The sequence below is a fragment of the Aquarana catesbeiana genome, linkage group LG02, assembly GCF_042186555.1.
Source record: "Aquarana catesbeiana isolate 2022-GZ linkage group LG02, ASM4218655v1, whole genome shotgun sequence".
NCBI lineage: Eukaryota > Metazoa > Chordata > Amphibia > Anura > Ranidae > Aquarana > Aquarana catesbeiana.
In genome coordinates this window covers 584,778,902-584,804,338 of record NC_133325.1, presented here as the reverse complement: position 1 = coordinate 584,804,338, position 25,437 = coordinate 584,778,902, and the positions used below count along the sequence as shown (strand labels likewise).

Sequence of the window (25,437 nt, the reverse complement as noted above, 5' to 3'; positions counted from 1 at the left end):
TCTCTCCATTTTTATTACATACCTTATTCTAGAATGAATTATATCATCTCTGGGTCTCTTTGTGTCTCTATACAATGCAGGCAGATCATGGCTGCTGGCGGGGTCCAGCAGAAGGGCCGGTGCAGTTTTTGTCTACTTAGGTGAAGGTGCATTTGATGCTCCCCCCACCAACTGTCCGCCTTCCGCACCCCCTCCCCTCCAAAATGCAAATCCCCACCCCATATGGCATACACTTTATTTGCCTGCTGATGTTGCCTAATCAATGTTACCATGCATTCAGTCATGAATGTAATGCAGTGTAGATTGCATTGCATTACATTCTTTCTCGGCCTTGATGACGGGGTAAACTGTCAATGTTGCTTCCGGGTCAGGAAGAAGAAGGTGAAGAGAGCATAGTATGTCCGCTCTCCCTCCTTTCCTTTCAATCGTCTCGACCATGCAGCCCATCTTTCTACAATTGCCTCCTTATTGTGCATTTTAAAACAGCCAAACCACATGTTTTCAGAGAGTCCTGTATTTCACCTAAAGTTATTTGTGGGTTTTTCTTTGCATCCCGAACAATTTTCCTGGCAGTTATTGCTGAAACTTTAGTTGGTCTACATGACCGTGGTTTGGTTTCAACAGAACCCCTAATTTTCCACTTCTTAATTAGAGTTTGAACACTGCTGATTGGCATTCTCAATTCCTTGGATATCTTTTTATATCCCTTTCCTGTTTTATACAGTTCAACTACCTTTTTCCTCAGATCCTTTGACAATTTTTTTGCTTTCTCGATGACTCAGAATCCAGAAACACCAGTGCAGCACTGGATGAAAGATGCAAATGTCTGTCAGGGGTCCAGAAACTCATTGACCTTTTATACACACACACACACTAATTACAAGCAAACAAATCACAGGTGAGGATGGTTACCTTTAATAGCCATTCAAACCCCTTTGCGTCAATGGGTCATTTGGGTAGTTCCTGTTGTCATTATGATTTAAAAAGAGTAAGCACAGTTGATTGATAATAAATGGCTTCAGCCAAACACTAACCATGAGTGAAAGAAATGTTTTTGTGTTATCATTCATATTCTCTGAAAAATGGCCAAGAAATCGTCAATTCTGTCAGGGTATGTAAACTTATGAGCACAAATGTATATGCAAGTAATTGGGCAAACAATGGTTATGGGGGTCCAGGTACTGCCCTGAGGGACATGTATCAATTTAAAAAAAGTTTGTAAAAAAAAAAAAAAAAAATTAAATGAGCAGTGATTTACTGATGCTTAAAGTGAAGCCATCAAAATGAGAAATAACAAAAAAATAAAAATAATTTCAATACAGTGCCTTGGGGGGTCCCCTTAGGCTGCCTGTAATGTGGAACATCTGTACTGTGTATAGAGCCTGCTGCAGTAATAATGACATTTATAAAGCCAAAAAAATGAAATTTTCAATTTTCTTTATTTTTATAAACAACAGCTTGGGGAGCCAGTCTGTATGATGAGGCCACAATTTAGTGCGCTCTGAACAAGATTAGAGATTTTTTGGAAAAATTCTGGTGTCTCTTTCGCAGACTTTGGATAGAAGTAACAGGTGTGGAAAAATTGGGCTTTGGGTGTCAGTGGTGCCTTCACACTGTAACCCCATTGAGGTACTCTTGATGAAAACAAAAATTGGCCTTACTGTCAAAAATTGAAATTTGGTGCCCCGCTCAAACAGTTGCGGAAAAATAGGTCTTTGGGTGTAGGTGGTGCCTTCACACCATAGGCCTTGCGAGGTATTCTTGATCAAAGCAAGAATTGGCCTTGCTGTGAAGAATTGCAATGATATGCATCTGTCAAACAGGTGCATAAAAATTGGTCCTTGGGTGTTAATTGTGCCCATAAAACCTACACCAAAAAATTTCTTCCAGGTGAAATTAAGACCCACAAAGCTAGACGGCCTAGACAATATTTCAGAGATTCGAGATCCAGAAAGCACTTAATCAGCGACATTGGCATCAGGGGCTTGATAGCTGCTGCTAATCCAAGACTGATTCATTTTGATAAATGTCAGCCGGTCCATGAAATCTGTGGACAGATGCGCTCTCTTATCTGTCACAAAACCTCCGGCAGCACCGAATGCCCATTCGGAAAGCACGCTGGATGCAGGGCAGCCCAGCAGCTGTATTGCATACTGGGCAAGTTGTGGCCAGGGGTCTATTCTCATGACTCAGTAACCCAGTGGGATGTCATCTGGAAAGCTCTCCATATCCGTTTTTGCCTCCAGATAATCTCCCACCTTATGATGAAAGACGCTGCCAATGGGATGTGGAAGTTGACAGCCCTGGGCATCAAGGACTAAAAAAATGTTGAAAGATATTACTGAGGCAGCCCCCTTCTCCACTGCTCCTCTCATGACCAACAGAACCCTCAAAACAATGTTTTCCACCAGACTGTAACCCACCAGAGTAGGGAAGGGCGTTACATAAACTCCTCCTTTTTAAGCTGTCCTCAAGAAATTCCATCTTCTGCTCCCTCTGTGGGGATGGGATGAGTTCTGAGACTTTCCCTTTGTAACGGTGGTCAAGGAGGGTTGCCAACCAATAGTGATCCTTCTTAATGCCACAAATTTTCGAGTCTTTTTGCAGGCTTTGAAGAATGAAGGCGCCCATGCACCACAAGTTTGCGGAGGCATGAGAAGCAGACTCCTCGGGATCACTGAGGATTACAGTATCCGGAACTGCCTCCTCCCAGCCACGTACTATTCCCAAGGGTTCTGGGGACAGAAAACCATCTGTTAAGGGTTAACGTATGTCTTGCTCTTCTTCAATGCCTCCAAAGCTACCAGAATCCTCCTCCTCCCTCTCCTCTTGTGTGTTCTGTTGTGTAGGAAGAATGGTGTCTGCATAAATCGGGCCTTGAGAGGGAAGGATGTCCTCCTCCTTCTCCCGCTGCTCTGCCTTGAGTGCCCTGTCCATAATGCCACGCAGAGTCTGCTCCAGCAGGAACACAACAGGAATTGTATCACTGACGCTTGCATTGTCATGGCTCACCATCCTTGTGGCCTCCTCAAATTGTGACAGTACAGTGCATGCATTCTTTATCAGCAGCCATTGGTGTGGGGAAAACAAGCAGAGCTGGCCTGAGCCTGTCGTTGTGCCCTACTCACAGAGGTACTCATTGATTGCCCTCTGGCAGTCGTTGCACATGCAGCAAAGTCGAGTTCCACCTGGTGGGCATGTCACAAATCAGGCAGTTTACGGGCAGGTGGAATTCCCGCTGAATTTCAGCCAACTGAGAACTGGCTGTGTATGACCGCCTGAAATGACTACAGACTCTTCTGGCCTGCTTCAGCAGATCTTCCAACCCTGGGTACCTATTTAAAAAATGCTGCACCACCAAATTGAGGACATGTGCCAGGCATGGCACATGTGTCAACTTTCCCCGTCTAAGGGCAGACAGGAGGCTTGTGCCATTATCGCACACCTCCATTCCTGGCTCCAGCTAGCGTGGCATGAACCACCTCTGGGCCTGCCCCTGTAGAGCTGCCAGAATCTCTGCTCCGGTGTAGCTTCTGTGCCCTTGACCGACCAGCTGAAGCATTGCATGGCACCTTTCAGCATGACTCATTTATTAGCCCCTTGAATGCTTAGAGGGTACTTGTAGTTCATGGGACAATTCAGCAGAGGAGGGCATGGAGGAGGTGGAGGGGATGGAGCTGACAAATCTCACATCATCAACCCTAGCTGTATTGAGACATGGCTGCACAACAAGCTGCACCACTGAGCGCTGTCCTGCATCCTTCCGAGTTGCAAGCAGAGTTACCCAGTGTGCTGTAAACTAAATATATCTTCCCTGACCATGGTCCCTGGCCATGAGTTGTAAAGTAGCTTTGACAAGCTTGAATTTAGATGCTGAGCATGTGGGTGGCAGTGACTGTATTTTTTTTTCACTGCAGCAGGTGGGGCAGAGAAATTTGCCTGCTGTAGTTGACAGCTGGTGGTGTTCTACTGGCAGATGGGCTGCAAGGACCTAGGACTAGGACACCCTGCGCTATACCATCATCCCTGTCAGTGAAGGCTGCTGAGAGGTCATTAGGCATAGCAGGGGTAGACTGAAAAGGTGAGGAGTGAGGAGGAGCAGAATTGCGTCCCTTTTCTGTGGCTTTCAGGTGCTCTTGCCAATGGGCTGAGTGGTGGGAGGTTACATATCTTGTCAAACATGTGGTACCCAAATGGCTGGTGTTTTTGCCACGCTTGATGTCCTTGTGGCAGCATTTGCAAATTGCATCAGTGCGATCGGCTGCACATGTGCTAAAAAAGGCCCAAACAGCTGAGCTGTGGGAAGTGGGCCGGGAGATAACAACAGTTCCACAATCTGGTGGAATAGAGTGGCTGCTCTCTACTCTTCCATGATGGCTGCCTCTTTGGGGTTGTGCCTCACACTCACTTTCCTCCTCTGCTCTATCCCAAGTTTCATCAGTGACCTCGTCATCATCATCCTCATCATCCTCATCATCATCATCCTCTCCATCCTCATTTTACTGGAGAGAACTTGGCAACATGCTGCGGTTGGGGGAACATGACTACCAATTTACCAGTGTTCTCCCCTCTCCCTCTCTGTAGGCTCATGTTCCTACCTTCCTCAACCTCAGAACCAAGATCTGAATCAAGTAATGGCTGCGCATAGTCAAGGTGCAAGTGGCTAATGCTGGTGTGTTTAAATAACTCAACTGACTTCTTCATGCCTGATGCTGAGGCTATGGCAGGAGTAGCTGTAGACAAAGAGGCAGAATAAGCCACTCTGGCAGCTGCAGTGGACTGCGCACTAGTCTCTGCTTGGGTGACGGAGGATGAGGTGGATTATGATGGTTTAACAACCCACGGGGCTTTCACACTGGAGACAAAGCAGCGGCACTTTCAGGTCAGTTTGCAGGCGCTATTATTAGCGCAATAGCGCCTGCAAACCGCCCCAGTGTGAAAGGGCCCTTACGGTGCCATGTGAATGTCTGCCTCTCCTGGTTGGCCTACCCAGACATGATGGGGGGGACAGGACGCTTATTAACAAAATGTAATAAAGATGTGGAAATGTGTGGATTCACTTTAATCAAGAAAATTACACTGACGTACTGCAATATCTTGTGGTAAACATGCACTAACACACTGATAATTGGGGTAATCGTTGAATGGGCTAACAGCCAATGTTCGGCCCGAACTCATGCTCGGCCGAACCGTTCACCCAACTCTATAGGTCACCATTAGAGCTTTTCTGTAAAAGTGAACTAACACTTTAAATTAAACAATTGCCAACTAAAAGTCGTCCTGTTTGGAGCCCTGCAACTGTTTCTAAAATCAGTTATCCATACCGCATTGGCGGTAAAGCGCCGCTCGATTTAGGTGCGATGTACCATCATTTTAGCGGCGCTTTTTGGACGATAGCGGGGTGCTTTTAACCCCCACTAACGGCCGAGGAAAGGGTTAAAACTGCCCGTGTTACGGCATTTCTGAATCGCTTTTCAGGCACTTCATTCCAATGGGCAGGGGCTGTTTGTATACAGCGCTCCAAAGCCACCCCAAAGATGCTGCGTGCAGGACTTTTTTCCCATCCCGCAAGCGCACTGCCCAAGTGTGAAAGCACTCAGACTTTTACACTGGGGAGGCATGAGAGGCAGTTTTCAGGCGCTTCAGAGGCAGTGGCGGCTGGTGCTCAAAATTTTTGGGGGGGCACCTACAAACAAAAAAAACATCAATTGCAGCCTCACTGTGCCTATCAAACACAGCCACTGTGCCCATCAATTCCAGCCACTTTGCCATCAAATGCAGCCACTGTGCCCATCAAACGCAGCCACTGTGCCCATGAATTGCAGCCACTGTGCCATCAAACGCAGCCACTGTGCCCATCAAACACAGCCACTGTGCCCCATCAAACGCTGCCACTGTGCCCCATCAAATGCTGCCACTGTGCCCATCAAATGCTGCCACTGTGCCCATCAAATAGTGCCACTGCGCCCCATCAAATGCTGCCACCTTGCCCCATCAAATGCTGCCACTGTGCCCATCAAAAGTTGTCACTGCCTGGCACTTACCCTGTCTTGGTGGCGGGTCATGCATGAGGGTGATGGCAGCGAGCGGTGGGACCTTGCAGAGGGTCAGACAGCGGCTACTATGTCCTCCGTGCATCTCCTCCCCTCCTCCTGATAGGCGTCCAATTGTAGTGCCTGTCCTTTCAGCCAATCAGGTGTCGGGTAACAGGCCTGATTGGCTGAGAGGTGGTTCAGTGTTAGGTAAGCGAATATTCATTCACTTTTCTAACACACCTGGGTGCTCTGCAAGTGCAATGGCTCTAATCAGGTGCTTCACAAATACACCCCGCCACTGGAATTCAGGTGCCAAAAAGGGGCCGGATGCCTGAATAGGGGGTGGCCGCGGCGGCCATGGATAGATTCATGCAATGCATGAATCTATCCATTATACACAGAGGGGGATGGCTGGAGAGAGGGGGCGGACCCCTGCGCACTGCCACTGTTTACAGGCGCTATTTTTAGCGCTAAAACGCCTGAAAACTGCCTCAGAAGGGGTCTTAAAGTATTTTTTTTACTTTCACCTATTTCACTGCTCATTATTCTGTCTACTCTTCTCATTCACGTAGTTGCCATTTTTTTCTAAATAACCTAGAGAGACATTGAAACTCAGCCTATGAACAAGAAGTGGACAGGCGGGAGGAAACACCACATAAAAGGAGTTTCTTTTTGAAGTCTTAAATTACAATTAGATCTGTTGCCAATTAGCAGTATGTGTCAGATGAAGTATTTGTGTTTCCGTTGGCAATTTGTTATGTTAGCTTTCAAAGCAACATTAGGCAGCTGAAATCTACAGAGAACAAATATTTGGTGCCCACATTGTAAGTGTGAAAGTCTTACAAAGTTATTTAATGTCTCCAGGGGAACAGTCTCAAAAATAATATCAATATATGCCAAACATGGAGACATGGGACTGGCAAAGAGAAATTGTGGTTGCAAGTTGAAGGTCGGAGAAAGATGAATACTTAAAGCTGAACTTTGGTGCCAAAAAAAGAATTGCAAGGAAATGTTTTTTTTTAGCAGAATATAATTTTTACATTGTGGCAACAGCAGCGGAACAACAGTTTCACATTAACATGTAATAATATTGCTAAAAGTGTTATCTCAAATGTTTTCACTGAATGAAATTCAGCATCTTTTGTTACCCAGGCTCAACAAAGTCTGTACATCATAAGCAAAAAAATATTGGCACCCCAAAGACGTAAAGTAGAACTTTAGGTAAAATGTTTTGATATAGTAAGAAGGAGTTATAACCCCTGCCAGGTTTTTTTGCCACCTGTGTCCCATAGCCACAACAGGAAGTGAGAGGGAATCTCTCTAAAACGGGGGAAATCACAAGTAGTCACCAGAGCCACCAGTTCCCAATGGAAAAATTGCCCTCTATTCCTGTTCTGATGACCAGTCAAAGATTGTGATTTTCTTCCATTTTCATATTTCATTATTAGTGTAGCGCACCCCCTAAGGAGACACAAGTAAACTGGTATCCCCCACCCTGCACAGCCAGATACACAAAATTTCAACAGGCACTCAGAGTCAGGGAATTGACCATGACTTTGTTTTTGTTATTTATTGAAGGATAATAACTTGGATAGGGATTGTAGATTATGAGATGCCTACTTGACTTCAGAACAACTTCAGTGACAGCGCTTCCTATATACATTCCTATATATGGTGTCTATGTACACTTCACTTCTTCCTCCAGCAATCGCTTGCAGAAATCCAGCTGAGACACTTGTTAAAAATCTGACAAAAGCACTCAGATTAGAGCAATAGCCTGTTATAGGCAGGAACCCAAGGCCCCTTGGATATGCAGCAAAAGTTCAGTGTCCAGCTTACATTTCTCCTGTGACTACTGATCCAAGCACCACCTCTTTAGGCACTGCCAACCTGCCTGGCCACAGCTGCCCCTTTCACTAGCCCTCCAGGCTATCTTCTACCCTGAGTCCACCAGACTGACACTCCCTCCATAGTCCTCCAGACTGACACTCACCAGCCCACTCTGCTGACTCTCAGGAGATCGACGTGTTGACTTGTTCCTGCTGTCCTCTCTCCTTGCTCCTGTGCCTCCAGGAAGGGTTTCCTACATGTGTTGTAGGGGTAATCTTCCAGCACCCAAGCCCTAGGCCGAGGCCCCCCCCAGACAAGGGGGCACCCTCAAAGGGCCACCGACAGCCTCTTCAGCACTCCATCTTCATCTTTCACCTGACTACACCTGCTGGCATGACTCATGCCTATTTATGAGGTGGCCTGCCCCCTTCCAGACCCTTTTTGCTGGGGATTAGTCAAGGATCTCATAAATATGTGTGGCAGCCTCTCCTTACTCCCACCCTTTATCTCTGGAAGTTTCTATCACCTTCCAGGCCAGGGGGAAGTGTCAGAGAGATCTGCCAGATGAGTCATCCAGTTCCTGAGTCACTAAAACCTGACCAAGATTCACACCCAAGCATGGCTCTCAGCCAAGCCAATTTTCCTACTCTAACAATTAACCTATTTACATCTAGCACACTAGAGGGTGCTACATTAGTCAATGGCCAATAGAGGGGGTGAATCTCCCCAAAGGGGCACAGACAGTAATAAGTATCTTCAAAACACAAAAAGATTGTCAGTAACTCACTAGGGTATAAACGCTGCAAATCTCAATATATGAGCAAGCACAGCGTCCCTTAAAGTCGATGAATCACCAGTCAAGGTGTAATCCAGGTAATTAAAGAGTTAAACACACAAAGAACAAGGTGGGGAAGTACCTCACCTAAAAGAGATTACTAAGGACCACCAAGCTTAAGATAAGGGAACTTTAATACAAAATTACAAATAGTAATACAAAAAACTGGGTAAAAAATTCCCATCACCAGCACCTCAGCCAAAAGAGTTAAATAAAACAACGTTGTCTAATCAAAATGCAGCTGCTACATTCAGAACCGCTCACAAAAACATATCACAATCATAGCCCATAGAGTAGTACACTGGCTTTGTATAGTGAAATAAAGATCCACAGGATGTCTGATTAATTGTTGAAGTTACTGCCCAGGTTTCAAACTCATATAAACAAATGTGTGAATGTGTGACTCCATAGTGGATCTTTATCCACTAAAAACAGATGTATGGCGATACGTTCGCCATCCATCTTGGCGGATCGGATGAGATATGATGAAAACGGTACCTGCGCACCCGAGGCTGTTGTAAGAATATTCTTGAAATGTCTCCTGTCACAACTTTCTAGCAATCTCTAGAAAGCAGCTGTGAAACTGTATAAAAATTGAGCTTACCTTGAGAAATTTGATACAACAACATCATCTCTCCTTTCTCGACTGGCTGGACATTTTTTTATTATTGTGACTGGTCAATGTGTTATGCTATGAAAGCAAATTATCAGCCAACAGAAAAACCTCCAAGCTTTGTCAAGAATTTTCAAGTTACTAATATATCGCTTCTTGTGTTTGTAAAGTAGTTTTATATTTTATTATACAAATTTCATAAAATATGTATAAAACCAAAGTTCAATGGAAAAGTATATAACATTTCAATCATATAAATCATACATGATTCATTAGACTATATTATTTTTTCCCCATTGTTCAAGGCTCCAGGTTTTGTTTTCGCTATACTGAGCTATGAGTATTTGTACACTAGACGTGGATACAAGCTCTGCCCAAATGGAAGCTTTGCCATACATTCCCTCTTAAGCTGGCCAAACATGGATCAAATTTTGTCAGATTCCTGATGAATTGGCTGAAATTCTCTGCATGGTTGGCCCTGTTGTCAACACCTGGTTCAACAAGATTGATTTTTCAATCAACTTTTGTCCAAGGACTAGGGTAGAAAATTGTCGGTCTAACAGCATCTGCATTCATTCAGATATAGGCACTGTTTGGGTATTCTGACAGTCGTCGATGCCAGCTATCAGTACACAATAACCCACTGCAGGAGATTTATCCATCTGAGCTGTTTAAATAGGTTAATTCAGCCTATCTGTGTATGGCTAGCTTAATGAAGGATGGTAAAGAAAGAACAATAAGTTTTATATACACACATATATAGATCATTTGTATATGAATATATTTGAGCCATTATAGGAGTTATGTGGTGGGTTCAGGCTTTGGAGGCTAATAACTGACAACATTTATGATTTATGCGATTAAGATGTATTTTGTTGCATCATTTTATACTGTCTGGTTCTATATATGTTTCTCAAAGGTGAGAAATTATAGTTTAGTACCTGAAAAACTACAGTTTTTCTGACAAAGTTTTAAGATTTTATATATATATCCCGGGAGGTTGGTACACAAAACGTATAATATATAAACACTCCATATGGTTTTTTAGAAATTAAACAGTCATTAAAAACAAATTGTTAAAGGTAAGCTGAACTCGCACAATTTTAAACCCGCATTTCAGTGCAAGTTCGGGGGGGGGCAATTTGAAAGACATCTGTGCGAGTTCATGCACAGATGTCTATTGAAATCACCCCCAAAGTCGCCAAAAGTACTGCAGGAACTACTTTTGATAATCGGTGTGCCGCACTGATTGGTATAGGTATAGGCTGCAATTTGGCATGGGATTTGACATGTCAAATCGCACCGATGTGAACAGGGGCTAAAGGAACTTTACAACAGAAGTTAATTTTAGGCAGGAGCCAATTAACCTACCAACATGTCTTTGAAGTGTGGGAGAATATGCAAACTCCATGCAGATACTGTCCTGGTTGGGAATCAAACAAGACATCAACGCAAGCAGGGCCGGCGCTAGCAATAGGCGGGTCAGGCGGCTGCCTAGGGCGCCAGGGTAAGGGGGGCGGCAAAATACAGATCTCCAGCCACTCGCTGGGGATTCGGATTATTAAAATACCTCCAGGACTGACATTTTTAAAAAACATGCTGCCTTATGGCTCCAGCCACCAAGCTAGGGGGTGGTTGCGCCTGTGAAGACATCCTGGACCACTCTGTCCCCAGCCTGCAGTGCCGCTCTAGCAGTGAGAAGATGAGGGGAGAGACCCCGGACAAGGAGCAGCCGACAGAGGGGGAACAGAGTGGGAACAGATATATGTGTGGGGGGAGGGGGAGACATGCAGGGGGGTACAGAGGGCGAACAGATGTGCAGGGGGCTACAGAGGGGGAACATATATATATATGTGGTGGGGGAACAGACATGCAGGGGGTACAGAGGGGGTACAGACGTGCAGGGGGGTACAGAGGGGGAACAGATATATGTGTAGGGGGTACAGATATGTGTGTGTGTGTGTGCGTAGGGGGGGCAACAGATGTGCAGGGGGGTACAGAGAGGGAACAGATATGTGTGTGTGTGGGGGGAGGGGGGACAGATGTGCAGGGGGGTACAGAGGGGGAGCAGATGTGTGTGTGTGTGGGGAGGGGGGGGACAGATGTTCAGGGGGGTACAGAGGGGGGGACAGATGCGCAGGGGGTACAGAGGGGGAATAAATGTGTGTGTGGGGAGGGGGGGACAGATGTGCAGGGGGGTACAGATATGTGTGTGGGGGGTGCAGAGGGGAACTGAGGTGAGGAGGGGGGTGCAGAGGGAAACAGCCATTTAGGGTGATACAGTGATCGGGTGACCTGAGGTGTGAAGGTGGAAGAATTGTAGTGACCTGAGACCTGAAAATACAGGAATTGGGGTGATCTGAGGTGTGAAGGTTCAAGTTCACCTTTGTAAAAAAATAAATAAATGCAGATCTTTTTGCAGGTACAAAAATGTGGATTTATTATTATTTTTAGTAAGAGCCTGTAAAACATTGACAGTGTATCTGTATGCTCGTACAGACAGGTAGTTACACAGTTATGCCCCGTACACACGGTCGGATTTTCCAACGGAAAATGTGTGACAGGACCTTGTTGTCGGAAATTCCGACCGTGTGTAGGCTCCATCACACATTTTCCATTGGATTTTCGGACACACAAAGTTTGAGAGCAGGCTATAAAATTTTCCAACAACAAAATCCGTTGTCGGAATTTCCAATCGTGTGTACACAAATCCGACGCACAAAGTGCCACGCATGCTCAGAATAAATAAAGAGATGAAAGCTATTGGCTACTGCCCCGTTTAGAGTCCCGACATACGTGTTTTACGTCACCGCGTTCAGAACGATCGGATTTTCCAACAACCTTGTGTGACCGTGTGTATGCAAGACAAGTTTGAGCCAACATCCGTCGGAAAAAATCCTAAGATTTTGTTGTCAGAATGTCCGATCAATGTCCGACCGTGTGTACGGGGCTTTAGTCTGTCTGTATACTGCCCTAGCCTGTGGACCACGGCTGGCGCGAGGAAGCGAGCTGGTGCCATCCACTATTTGTCTGCGGGCCGGGTCCAGAGGCACAGGTGCAGGCCTGTGGACCATGGTTGAAGAAATAGGTGAAGAGGCGCCGCAAAAATCTCAGTGAGGGGCGGTGCCAATTGAGGGGGGGCAGCAAAATGAGTTTTCGCCTAGGTTGTCAAAAATTCTTGCACCAGCCCTGAACGCAGGCATGCTAACCATTAAACCATTGTGCTGCCCAACTTACTACATAGGCACACTCTGCAATCCTGCATACCTGACTTACGAAGGTAAAGTGGATTTTTAAACAGGGTTTCACAGCTCTTATCTATGGATCGCTAGAGATCTGTGACAAGAGAAAGGGTTTAATAAAGAGCTTACAACAGCCTCTATGCACATGATCTGTTAGAAATGGCAGAAAAAAGAATAGCAAGCACCACTTTAACCTGCAGATACACCTGTTTTAAATTGTACACCATGGCTATGCTTCGATTTGGAAAGAGTTTGTATCCAAGGCCAGTGCACAAATACTTACAACCTAATATAGCAAAAAGAAAACTTAGACCCTTAATCAATGAAAAAAATAATGTAGTTCAATTATTTTCTTTCACCCTGTTGCCAATATGAGTTAATGAGAAAGTAAAAACCCACAGTGCATGCAGAATACTGATAACTGAAGTAAGGAATCAGTAATATTCTAAGCAAGCATTATGTAGAAGTCATTAGGTCCAAGAACTGTTTTGCATGGTCAAATATGAGGCCTTTATAAAGTCCACCTGCCTGTGTTCCCATTTTCTAGAATGCGAATACACACGCAGCTAAACAAATAAAAAGTGGGTTCATGAACACCAGGGTGAACTCCCTCCGAGACCTGAAATATCGTAATCAAAGGGTTTAAATCACATTTTCTTCCTCATCCCTAAAAGATCTGGAGGGTTTTCTTCATAAAAAATTGTGCAATATTTTACTCTACAGGTCAGGATTTGTGTGAAGGCATTCCAAGAACTATAAAAGATGTTATGGAGGCAAGGAGTGACCCTGCTCCTTATTAAATTCTTGTTGTTAATACATTGTTATCAAAGTATGGTATTTTGTCTACCCTCTGCATCTGTATAAACTTACAATGCATGATTTTGTCTAGGAGCACTGGGAACACTATCGTTCCCACACAAACGTTTATAGAAGATAAAAAAACTAAATCTAACCTGAAGAAAAAGAGTAAGTTACCTTGCAGTCTATATTTCTAGTGATCAATGTTATTCAATTGGACTCTTCAGTGTATGCACACCAAAGATAATGTCCTTCCTCATAAATCACAATAGATAGAATGGAGAACCACACATCAGTTATGGGAATGCCTATTATGCCAGGGCATGCTGGGTCAGTGATGTCACAAGGGCGGTGCCACCAGGTGACATCTCCAGGTGGCCCCGCCCCTTAGATATTCAAGAAATGTCAGACGGAACAGGCAGACTGCAGGGGCCTTTGGCGTGAGCGGAAATTTTTTAAAATTTTCTCCGGTCAGCGGTGGCGGCGGACGTCGTGATTGGCGATGGATCTACACCGGAGGACATTGTTTTTTTAATAAAGGAATTGTCAAAAACTGTGTTTTTATTTCCTTCTGACACTTTTTTTGGTGAATGAGTAGGGGTATAATGTACCCCATACTCTTTCACATGGGGGGCTGGGATCTGGAAGCCCCCTTGTTAAAGGGAGCTTCCAGATTTCAATAAGCCCCCTGCCCACAGACCCCAACAACCATCGGCCAGGGTTGTGGGGAAGAGGGCCTTGTCCCCATCAACATGGGAACAAGGTGCTTTGGGGTGGGGGTGGCAGAGCCCCCCCACCCAAAAGCATCCCCTACATTGAGAGCATGTGGCCTGGTATGGTTTAGGAGGGGGGCGCTCGCTCACCCCCCCCCCAGGATCCTGGCCTGCCAGGCTGCATGCTCTGATTAGGGTCTGGTATGGATTACGGGGGGATTACGGGGGGGACCTGGAATCTGTACCAGATCCAAAATTGCCAGGTATGGATTGGGGGGGTTAAAACGCATCCAATTTGCATATATGTGAACAGAGCTTTAGAGTCACAATCTGCAGATTTCTATTACAGAAGGTTTACTGTACAAAGCATGTACAGAAAATACAAACAAGTACAGTAGATAAACCAGTAAGAAGGCAGCCTCTTAGGGATAGTTATTCGTTCCATTGGTGAAGCAAATATTACAGAATAAGTACTTCTCTACTCTGGGCAAATTCACAATAGTTTAGAGTAGCATAATGTCATGAATTTTAAGGTTAGTATAGAACAAATACTCTGGCAGCAGTACTACTATGATCATTATACAAAAGCAGGTGCCCAGTTGTAGGATACAGAAAGAAAAGGGTGGGGTAAAGGAAGAAGGGAGGGAAGGGAGGTATAATCCTACAGGGTTAGAGTCACATGTCTTTTAAATGGTAAGAAACAAAATGTCAAATCTTGGTGGGGTGGCATATGATATTCAGGGTTGCCAGACTTATAGAAAGTTGTTATGGTTGTCTGTCAGTACTGCTGTTAGTTTTTCATTGACCATTATATCATTTAATCGGTTATTTATCACCTTGAAGCTTAAGGAGGGAGATTTCCAGGCTTTTGCCATTATGAGCTTGGTGGCCATAAAAATATAGGTGATCAACCGCTGTTTGGTACAGAAAAGCGCTTCAGAATGTTTATGGAGCAGGGTCTCATAGGGGTTCTTCCAAAAATTTGAAGTAAAGTGCAAATGAGATTGGAGACCCCAGTCCACAATCTGCTCACTACTGGACACGTCCACCATACAGTATATGCACCATTGAGCCATCCTGAGGACAGCCCCGAAAACAGGTAGAAAGGTAATTCAGTATAAACCAAGCTAGACTAGACCAAGCTAGACTGGCTGGCGTATAGTGCCAGCAATATAAAAAAAATGTAGGCTTTTTGAAGGATCTTTTTAGAACATTTAGCGATGGCTTGAAGCATAATCCTCTGGGTCAAGTGACTCTCCTAATTCTATTTTCCATTGCATTTTTTAGTTGCATATTGGAGGCTTCTTAAAAGAAATATAGAGAAATATAGTAGAGAAATAAGGCCTGTGGAGTATGGGTGAAAGCTGCAAAAACGTTAAAATCGTGTTAGGGTAAACAGAGGGTCGGGAAGAATGAGTGAATGAAGTTGCAAGTATTGGAAATATTCCCATAATGGGATATCAGAGTATGAACAAAGAGTATCAAAGGAGATAATTTTGGTAGGGGTTAAACTACGAACCCATGGTCTGGCAACCAGTCCAACTGCAAAGGGTTGTCATGCCTGGAGGAAAGAGGGGACAGTGGAGCAATTTCAGCTAACAAAATATGGTAATATAAGACCGGATGAGAATTTAACTGAGTCCCATAGCCAAAGTGTATGGGTCATAATGTAGTTTAAATATCCCAGATGGTGCTGCAGATGAAGGCATGGAGGCCAAGGGGATCATATAACTATCTATAAGATCAAAGGAAGCCCAAAGAGGGAGGTCCCGGTTGCATGGACATGAGCTATAGGGGCAATGTTCACAGCTACTTAATAGTACTATTTGAAACAGTGAGGTCTCTACGACTTCTGAGCAAACAAAGTTGTTTAACTAATATGTGGTTTAGAAGGTCCCGCAATCTGCAGATTTCAAATGAGGCAGTATGAGACACCCCTTTTATGTCACACTACATGGACACATCTGTGAACCCAAGTGCAGCAATCTCACCACTGGATTCCTCAAGGTATAAAAGACACCACTCGGTGAATTAGTCAACTAGCATCCTCCACGAGCCCCAATTTTATACTTGATCAACCATTTAAAACTGAAGCCACCCTACTCTATGATGTTCTATTAAAAGTCTGAAACCAACTGTAACCAACTCACTTTATATGCAATATACACTAGTGGTCATGGATGTACAGCTGGACACTAGAACAAAAAGGAATGTTGCATGGTAAAGTTGTGCAATGTAATTAACCAGTGTGTGGACACGTGCATGTGCTCAGATCCCAGCGAGTGGCCCTGTACTTAGGGTAACTGCAAGTTGCAGGATTTTGCAGTCCCATGCACACCAGCATACAACAGCATGTTTGCACACTCAGAACTAGTGTTTGTGCCAAATGGCCTATATAGCCCAGCTTGCCTTATGACCTGCTCCTTGACCTCTGCCTACTTATTGTGACCCTAGCCTGCCTACCTGACTGCTCAGACTAAAGCATTGCCCTTAGTCTTAAGCCTTGTTAAAGTGCCTGTCTGTCCAGCCCGGACACGTGCCCTGCACGACTGTCCATAAACACACAGCAAACCTATCCTGGGGATGAAGGAGCAGTGCCTGGATTTTTGTGGGGCAACCCATTTGACAATCAGTCTCATAGCTATTCAGTCACCCTTTTTCTGCTGAACCAGTCATTAACTGCCTCTTAAGACAGTGACAGACCATCCACCTGTCACATATCATCCTGCATTTGTTTGACCTTGGGGTTGGAACACATGAACCTCAAAAGCACGGGCCGGTGTTCTGTTGAGAAGTGCCCCCCATCGAATAGTGCCCGCGCATGCTCAGGACGGAGTCGCACTTCAGCTGATTTGCCGCTCAGCTGGAGTGACGTGACCAGGGCCCAAGAGCACATCATAGGAGGCATCTCTCGATGGGAGATACCATTTCACAGCCACAATTGAAACCTATACAAACAGTGGGGGGAGACCGTAGTTCTCACATTGTGCCTCACTGTTGCAGGGCGGCTTTACAGTGTGCTGATGGTCCGGTTTTATCTGTGTTGCAGGGCAGGTTTGCTGTGTTGAAAGGCCGGTTTTGCCTGTGTGAAAGGGCAGGTTGCAACACAGACAAAACCAGCTCTTCAACACAGGCACTAGCCACCCTCCAGCAGCAGCGATGCACAATCTGAGAACTACGGTCTCCCCTGCTGTTTGTATAGGTTTAAATTGTGCCTGTGAAATGGTATCTCCCATCGTGAGATACCTCCTATGATGTGCACATGCGCCCTGGTTACATCAGCAAAGCTGATGGGCAAATCAGCTGTTGTGCTGTTCCGTATGGCACATACGCATTACATACCGGAACTTCTCGATAGCGGGCACTTCTCGACAGAACACTTGTATTTCTTAACATCGCCATTTTCTGACTAAAGCTGTAACCCTTGGCACCATTCACAAAACATTCCTGCCATCTGTCACCATCATGGGTACTCCCCTGCCATGTCCTATTCTGAATTAAACAAGCCTGCTCACTACTGGACCTGTATGATTTCTCAGCAGGATCATTCTCCCATTCTTTTCCTGTGTAGCAATATTGCTCCTTGCACAGCTGCTCAAATAGCATTTAAAGGAGAACTTCCCAGTATGCAACCAGAGGTAAATTCTATACTTGTCTGTTACCACTGTGCCCTAAGGCAGTGGTTCTCAACCCTGTCCTCAAGTACCCCCAACAGGCCATGTTTGCAGGTTTTCCTTTGTCTTGCACAGGTGCTTTAAATTAGAGTCTATGGCTTGGTATTTTGAACAGCTATTTTATCTAAGAGAAATTCAAAAAACATGGCCTGTTGGGGGTACTTGAGGACAGGGTTGAGAACCACTGCCCTAAGGGACACTTCAAAAACCTTTTACGAGTATGTTTCCAAGAGCGATAGCTGACTATCTTATTTGGGGTCACATCAGCTATATTCCCATCAGAGCATCTACCAGGCCTGGTATCTTTGTGGGTATTAATGGGACTTCTAGACGGGGCAGCATTCTGTAAACTCTTCCAGCTATACAGCCATGATTGGGTTGTGCAATAACATCATTCCACAAGGGTTGTCTGGGCTTAAAACATCAGGGACAAGTAAACTTTTGCAAATTTTTGGAATTTTTCTCTACATGAAAACTTTGACCTATATTTGACTTGTCAAGGGTAATGTTTCAAACCCTTTATCAGAAGTATGTATAGGTTCCTCTATTTGGGAACCACATATCATGTTATGAGTTTCCTCTAGCAATACTAGAGGGGAATAAGGCAGGTCATACAAGGTTTGATCTTGACCAGTTCAGCAGGAATGGACAGGCTGAATGTACCAAGCTGATTGATCGATCAACATGGGTACCACCAGCCTGCTGGATTCCCCCCGCAGGAACAGGACAATTGCCAGGTAGGAGGGATTCCCGCATCAACACTGTCTAGGTTGATGGGGGGGATCATTGCAGGAAAGAAATTTGCTCCGTGTATGGCCAGCCCTAGTCAACACTTTCAAATATTACATTCAGGCCTAAAGGATGTAGCACTTTTTTGCCACCATCTTAGTGAGCTCCAGGCTATGTTTCTCATACCCCACAATTCCATAGCATAGGGAGAGGTGTTTTGTAGTTCATAGACAGTGGTGTGGGCGCACGGGCGCCGGCCCCCCATCCATGCACCTGGCCCCTTTCAGGATGCCGGACGCATGGATTCCTATGGCAGGGGTGGGAGGGGGTGGTACATTTTGAAGCACCTGATTAGAGCCAGAGGCTCTAATAGGCTTCAAAATAGGGTGGGCTTGGGGCGCAGAGAGTGCACCCTGATCCCACCCAATTGTGTGACGATAGCAAATTAATTATTGCTATTTTCACATTAACCTTCTTCCCTGCCAATCAGGAGGCCTGTTTCCTGATTGGCCAAAGCGCCAGAGCACCCTATTGGATGCCTGGTGCTTAGGAAGAGGAGCGGAGGAGACACACACTGGAGCGGAGGCCGCCGCCGCCGCTCTGGTGCGAGGAGGGAAGCTGCTGCCTGGCGCCGCGGTAAGTGCCGGGGGTCTGTCAGAGACGCGCGTGGGGGGGGTTGGGGGTGCTGCTAGAGCCCGCGAGCCCCGCCAGTGGGGGGGTCAGTGGGCACAGTGGCTGCATAAACTGGGCACAAGTGGCTGCATATACTGGGTACAAGTGGCTGCATTTGATGGGCACAAATGGCTGCATTTGATGGGCACAAGTGGCAGCATTGACTGGGCACAAGTGGCTGCTTATACTGGACACAAGTGGCTGCATTTGACGGGCACAAGTGGTTGAATTTGATGGGCACAAATGGCTGCATATGATGGGCACAAGTGGCTGCATTTGATGGGCACAGTGGCTGTATTTGGCGGGCACAGTGGCTGCATATGCTGGGCACAGTGGCTGCTTATGACGGGCACAGCGACTGTATTTGGTGGGCACAGTGGCTGCATATGCTGGGCACAGTAGCTGCACATGGTGGGCACAGTGGCTGCATTTGGTGGGCACAGTGGCTGCATATAATGGGCACAGTGGCTGCATTTGATGGGCACAGTGGCTGAATATTATGGGCACAGTGGCTGAATATTATGGGCACAGTGGCTGCATTTGATGGTACAGTGGCTGCATTTGCTGGGCACAGTGGCTGCAATTGATGGCACAGTGGCTGCATTTGATGGGCAAAGTGGCTGAATTTGATAGGCACAGTGAGGCTGCAATTGATGTTTTTTTTTTAAGTATTTTTCAGAATTTTTCAGTTTGTTTGCGCCCTCCCCCAAAAAATTTTGAGCACCAGCCGCCACTGTTCATAGAAATAGATGTTTCAGGTTACAAGAGTTCAGGCAGAGCCAACAGGTATTTTTTTTTTGCACTTGAACAGACATAACAAAACAATGATAGATTTAAAGGCATGGTAAAAATTTCTAATGGCTCCTTGTGTTTTTCATCTCAAAAGGATGTACATTAATGATGTAGCTTTATGGTGTCATTTGTTGCCCTGTATGCACAAACTATAGTAGAACAAATCTTCAATTTCCAAAGTCAGCGGTTTCAGTTTGTGTTGAAACGTGAGGCTTGTGAGCATAGCAGTGCAGAGGTTGATGCATTACCTCTGTCTGTAGTGAGAAACCTGACACTTCCTGTAAAGAAACTACATATCCCACAATTCCTGGGTCCCTCAATCTAGTGCTGGTGCAGGTGAGATCTACATAGCTTAGGTCTGATACAGACACAGCAGGCAGAGCCTTCACAGACTTACATAGAGCTCACTCATGTGGTGTTTCAACACATTAGTACTCCCACATTTGTGATGCAACACAGAGATGATGAGGAGGCATGTATTGGATGCTGTTTGACCCGGAACAGGAAATGGTCTTGTTCCTTTGGCGCATAGGGACAAGATAGCTGATGCAACATGTGAGCTCATCATTACAAGGTAAGGCAAAAAACAACACAGGGACTTTAACTAAACTAATAGCTATTTAAAACAATAAAAACTTTTGAAAGGGAGAAAATAATAGCAGTCCATTGTTAAGGTTTACATACACTTCTAATGTGGCTGGTTTGCGTGTATGCAAAATGAAATGAATAACAAAGACCATTCACATTTATGTTTGTATGCAACCCAAATACATAGGTGTGGATTGGCATAGGTCCCAACTGTCCCTGATTTCGAGGGACTGTCCCTAATTGGAACAAAGTCCCTCTGTCCCTTTTTCCTCCTCATCTGTGCCTCATTAAGTCTGATCTATATAGTTGCACATAAAATGCACTTTTTATCTTTCAAAAAGTTTTTCCCAGTGCTAAACCTTTCATTCAATTTCTAAATTGCTGCATTTGTAAATTCCAAAAGCCAGTATAAAGGAATAATAGTGGTAAAAAAGCACTTGTGGGTTTAACCATTTTTTTTTGTACAATTCTTTAAGGGGGTGTGCCAAGGGGCGTGTCCTATGTGCACATACTTTTGCCAATAGGTATCCCTCATTCCCATCTCAATAAGTTGGGAGGTATGAATGGGGTCTAAAACCCATTTCCATCAAGTCTGGGTTTCAGTCTCTAACCTGCACAAGGACAAAGAAGCATAAAAGTGCATTCACACTTGCGAATGTGCCCTGTCTGCGATTAGATGCGAGAAGCCCAGCAGGGGGTTCCCACGATTAGCTGTGAGTCGGCAGCCCCATTGAATGCAATAGGAGGCTGTCGGCTCTAGCAGCAAATAGCAGCCACATTCATGTAATCTCTCAAGCAACAATCACAGAACAGTGATTGGCCGTGAACACGGGTAGTCTGTGTCCAGGGCCAATCACTCGCATGTGATCGCTGCATGAGCACTTACATGCAAGTGGGTACAATTTGCTGTAAGAGCTGGCAGCCTCCTAATGCTTTTAAAGGGGCTGCCAACTCACAGCTAATTGTAGGTACCCCCACTGGGGTTCTCGCATCTAATCGCAGGCAGGGTGCAATCGCAGGTGTGAATGCGTCCAAAAAGTGACTGGCTGCTATGTACACTACATCTCTCAATCTAGTTTATTTTTAATCAGCCCTGTATTAAGATCTACACTATACAAGTATTCCATATAGTACTATTTCTCCTCCTGAGTTCAGCCTACATCTCAAATATCTAAAAAAAAAACTGCGTAGTTCCACTCACCATGTTCTGTTCACTGATTCTCTTCTCCAGCCGCCTTCCGATCTTCCGTAAGTCCTCTTCTGATCCCATAAAGTCAGGTGAATAAGTGTTACAGGTAATAATAAAATGTGATATATGTGCACAAGTCTCTAGGTGCGTTTCTGTGTTATTTTCAGATACAGTAAACTTTACATCTACAAACTAGTGTATGTATTTTATATTGATTTTTGTTATGTGTTTACAATCTAATGGGAATACTCGGTGATTTGTATACACGTGTGTTTTGTATAGTGTGTCACTGTGTGAGTATATACCAGTTCGAAGTGTATACAGTTTTCTTCTGCTTGGCCTTACCAAGGGGGTGTGTCTCAAATTATAAATAGTCCCAAGGTCTTTCAGCCGGACACTGGAAGTGGGGGGGTGTAGGGTAGCGACAGCTGTGCACATGGCACACACAGACCTAAACACAGCAGAAAAACATATGCTATATGTTACATGCTTAACCGCATATGCTGCATTGAGCACCAATACATCCTTGCACCTGTTGAAAGATACAGTGTTAATGTAAAAGTGGATTATACTGAAAGATTACTCTTATGTGCAGGGCAATCTAGACAACACAACTGCAAAGAAAAGATCAACAGCTACTAGACCACAGTAAGATTCTGTTAAATTCTGTAAATGCATGGAACATAAACCATATATATATATATATATATATATATATATATATATATATATATATATATATATATATATATATATATATATATATATATATATATATATATATATACAGTATATATATATTTTTTCCTCATTTTTTAATTGTAAAAAAAAAAAAAAAACAGCCTGATCCGAAGGGTATACAGAGAAAAATATTCACAATCATACAGTTCTTTTGAAAGCACAGGATAGTAATGTTGAAAACTTGAATGAAACAGAGATAGGGTGACCAGATGTCCCCAGTTAGGGAAAAAAACAGGGAGGGGGAGGCGCCGACCTGAGTGTAGTATTAAAATGATGACTTTAATAGGATAAGATTAACCACTTCCCGTCTGCCGTCGTTATACGGCGACACAATTGCACCGTTGTGTCGCCGTAGCTGTACGGCGCTCGTGCCAGCGGCCACAGTGCCCGCATCAATCGGATTCGTTCCATAACCGATCAGTCTTCATGCCCAGGCCAATGTTTTCTAGCCTGGACCTGGTGATCGGTTCTGGCAAATGAAATGCCTCCTCTGCCTGGGAATTGTAAACACAGGCAGAGGAAGTGATGCCACCTCCCCTTTTGGAATCCTTTTCAGTTCTAGAGAGAGGGGAGATCTAAAAGCGAGTTGCACCAACACTACCCTGACACAGTACACATAGGTGCACTTTTTACCCCCCCCGATCACCCCTCAGTTAACCCTTTCACTCCCTGCCACAGTGTCACCAAGTGCAGTTTTAAGATTTTTCACTGATCACTGTACTGGTGTCACTTGTGACACTAATCAGCCTTTGGGCAGTTAGTAGTAGGCCCAGGTAGCTTTAGGGTACCCACCATTAACCCCCTAATAAAGGTTAAACCCCTTGATCACCCCCCAGTTAACCCTTTCACCCCCTGTCACCAGTGTCACTAATATAGTGTACAGATCTCTTTTCTGATCAGTGTATTTAGTGTCATGGGTGACGCTAGTTAGCCAGTTAGCTAGTTACTGTCATTTATTATTGAATAAAGTTTTAACCCCCTGATCGCCCCCCAGTATAGGTTTTAGTGTCAGTTAGGGTCAGCGTCAATTCCAGGCAGCGTCCATGGAGCTCAGAATAACTAACTATTCATCACAGGCTACACCTCCCAACTAGCCATTCCTTTTTATGTACACATGTTGGCCTACCGGCCTATACAGACTGTGCCCTGGTTCTCAAGGCTCTGATGAAGAGGTTATCCTCAAAACGCGTCAGCGGATTCTAAACACTCACCTTAACATGGGCTTGTGTTACTTTTAACCTATTTTTTCCTTTTATTGCATATTTTGTTACCTGTTTCCATGAAACATAGTATTGTTATTATTTATTTGTTTTTATTTCATTATATATAAATAAATTATACACACTTTGATGTGAGCAATTGATCACGCGCCCTCCATCCACCCTTCTCCATTTAGTCTTACTCTGACCACCCCGGGGTCAGTTTGGGCAGTGGGACACGCAATACCATCCCTTTCAGTTCCTCTATTGTTTACAATACTACCAATCTAAACCTAACACACCCTCACAAGCGCAGGAGTAATCTTTCCTTGATGGAGTAATGGTCCCTGTTGAGATCAGGCGTACCCGATCCCGTTCTTCAGTTGCTGAGGTGCAAGAACCGCAGAGCTCTTGTATGGAGCAGAGAGCCAGTACTAGTGCCGCTCATCCTTCTAGTGAACTGGCAAGCACCAGCGGCCTAGTACATCCTGGTCGTAGTCAAACCAGCACTTCAGTAACACGTGCTGATGTGGCGAGCCCTATAAGTGCAGTTCAAGCTGGTGCGGTGTCCCTCAGCCACCAAGAAGACAAACACAGGCCCGTAGAGCCCATAGTGCCCTTCCTGCTGCATTTGCCAATCCTAATTGGGAGCCCATCACTTCTGCAGGGCCCGTACTTCCCCCATTCACTGGTCAATCCGGAATTCAGGTGGAAACAGGTGATTTTACGCCACTTGATTTTTATCCACTGTTTTTCACGGAAGATCTCTATAGATCTATTGTGGACCAAAGCAATTTGTATGCTGGTCAATTCATCGCTGCTAATTCCCATTTGACCCTTGCCAGAGAATGGAAACCTATTACTGTTTCTGAATTTAAGACCTTTCTGGGCCTATCCCTCCTCATGGGCATAACTAAAAAAAGTGAGTTGCGGTCATATTTTGTACACTGACCCAATTCACCATATGCCCGTCCGTGTTCTCTGCTTGCATGGCCAGGACACGATATGAGCAGATCTTGCGGTTCATGCATTTTAATGACAATGAACTCTGTCGTCCACGGGGTGACCCTGAATTTGATAGGCTCCACAAAATTCGGCCCCTTGTAAACCACTTCAACCAACAGTTTGCAGCCTTGTTTACTCCTGAAGTTGTCTGCGTTGATGAGTCCCTGATTACGTTTTCTGTCCGCTTGTCTTTCAAACAGTATCTCCCCAGCAAGCGTGCCAGATATGGGGTCAAGTTGTATAAGCTCTGTGACAGGGCAACAGGCTATAAATATTTTTTTATGGTTTACGAGGGAAGACATAGTCATGTGGCGCCCCCCCCCCCCAAACTGCCCAGACTACATAGGGAACAGCTATAAGATTGTTTGGGACTTGGTGTCATCCTTATTCTGAAAGGGGTACTACTTGTACGTGGACAATTATTACACAAGCGTGCAACTTTTTAGTCACCTTTTTGATTGTGGAATTGGCGCACATGGCACCGCGTGATCTAATTGTTGGAGCTTCCCCCAATGGCTTGTAGAATCCCGACTTAGACAGGGGGAGAAAGCCTGCTTGAGAAGTAATAATTTGCTCGCAGTGAAGTGGAGGAATAATCGGAATGTTTTCGCTCTGTCCTCCCTTCATGCAGATACGACTGTCCAAATTCCAACGGCTATTGGTGTTGTTGTGAAGCCCCTCTGTGTCCACGAATACAACCTTAACCACTTCAGCCCCGGAAGGATTTACCCCCTTCCTGACCAGAGCACTTTTTACAATTTGGCACTGCGTCGCTTTAACTG

General features: G+C 45.0%; 1 protein-coding gene across 2 annotated transcripts in view; it reads right to left on the bottom strand.

Moving 5' to 3' along the window:
• LOC141128747 (transcription elongation factor A protein 3-like) overlaps positions 1-22,172 on the bottom strand; it is an 89,846-nt gene extending 67,674 nt beyond the window's left edge. Inside the window, exon 1 of one of the 2 annotated variants that reach the window (XM_073616213.1) lies at positions 21,723-22,172. In XM_073616213.1, the coding sequence (XP_073472314.1) occupies positions 21,723-21,791 (69 nt within the window). In that variant the 5' untranslated portion in view covers positions 21,792-22,172. The remainder of the gene's footprint in view (positions 1-21,722) is intronic. The other variant, XM_073616212.1, reaches the window with a different exon arrangement.
• Between the last annotated feature and the right edge of the window lie 3,265 nt (positions 22,173-25,437).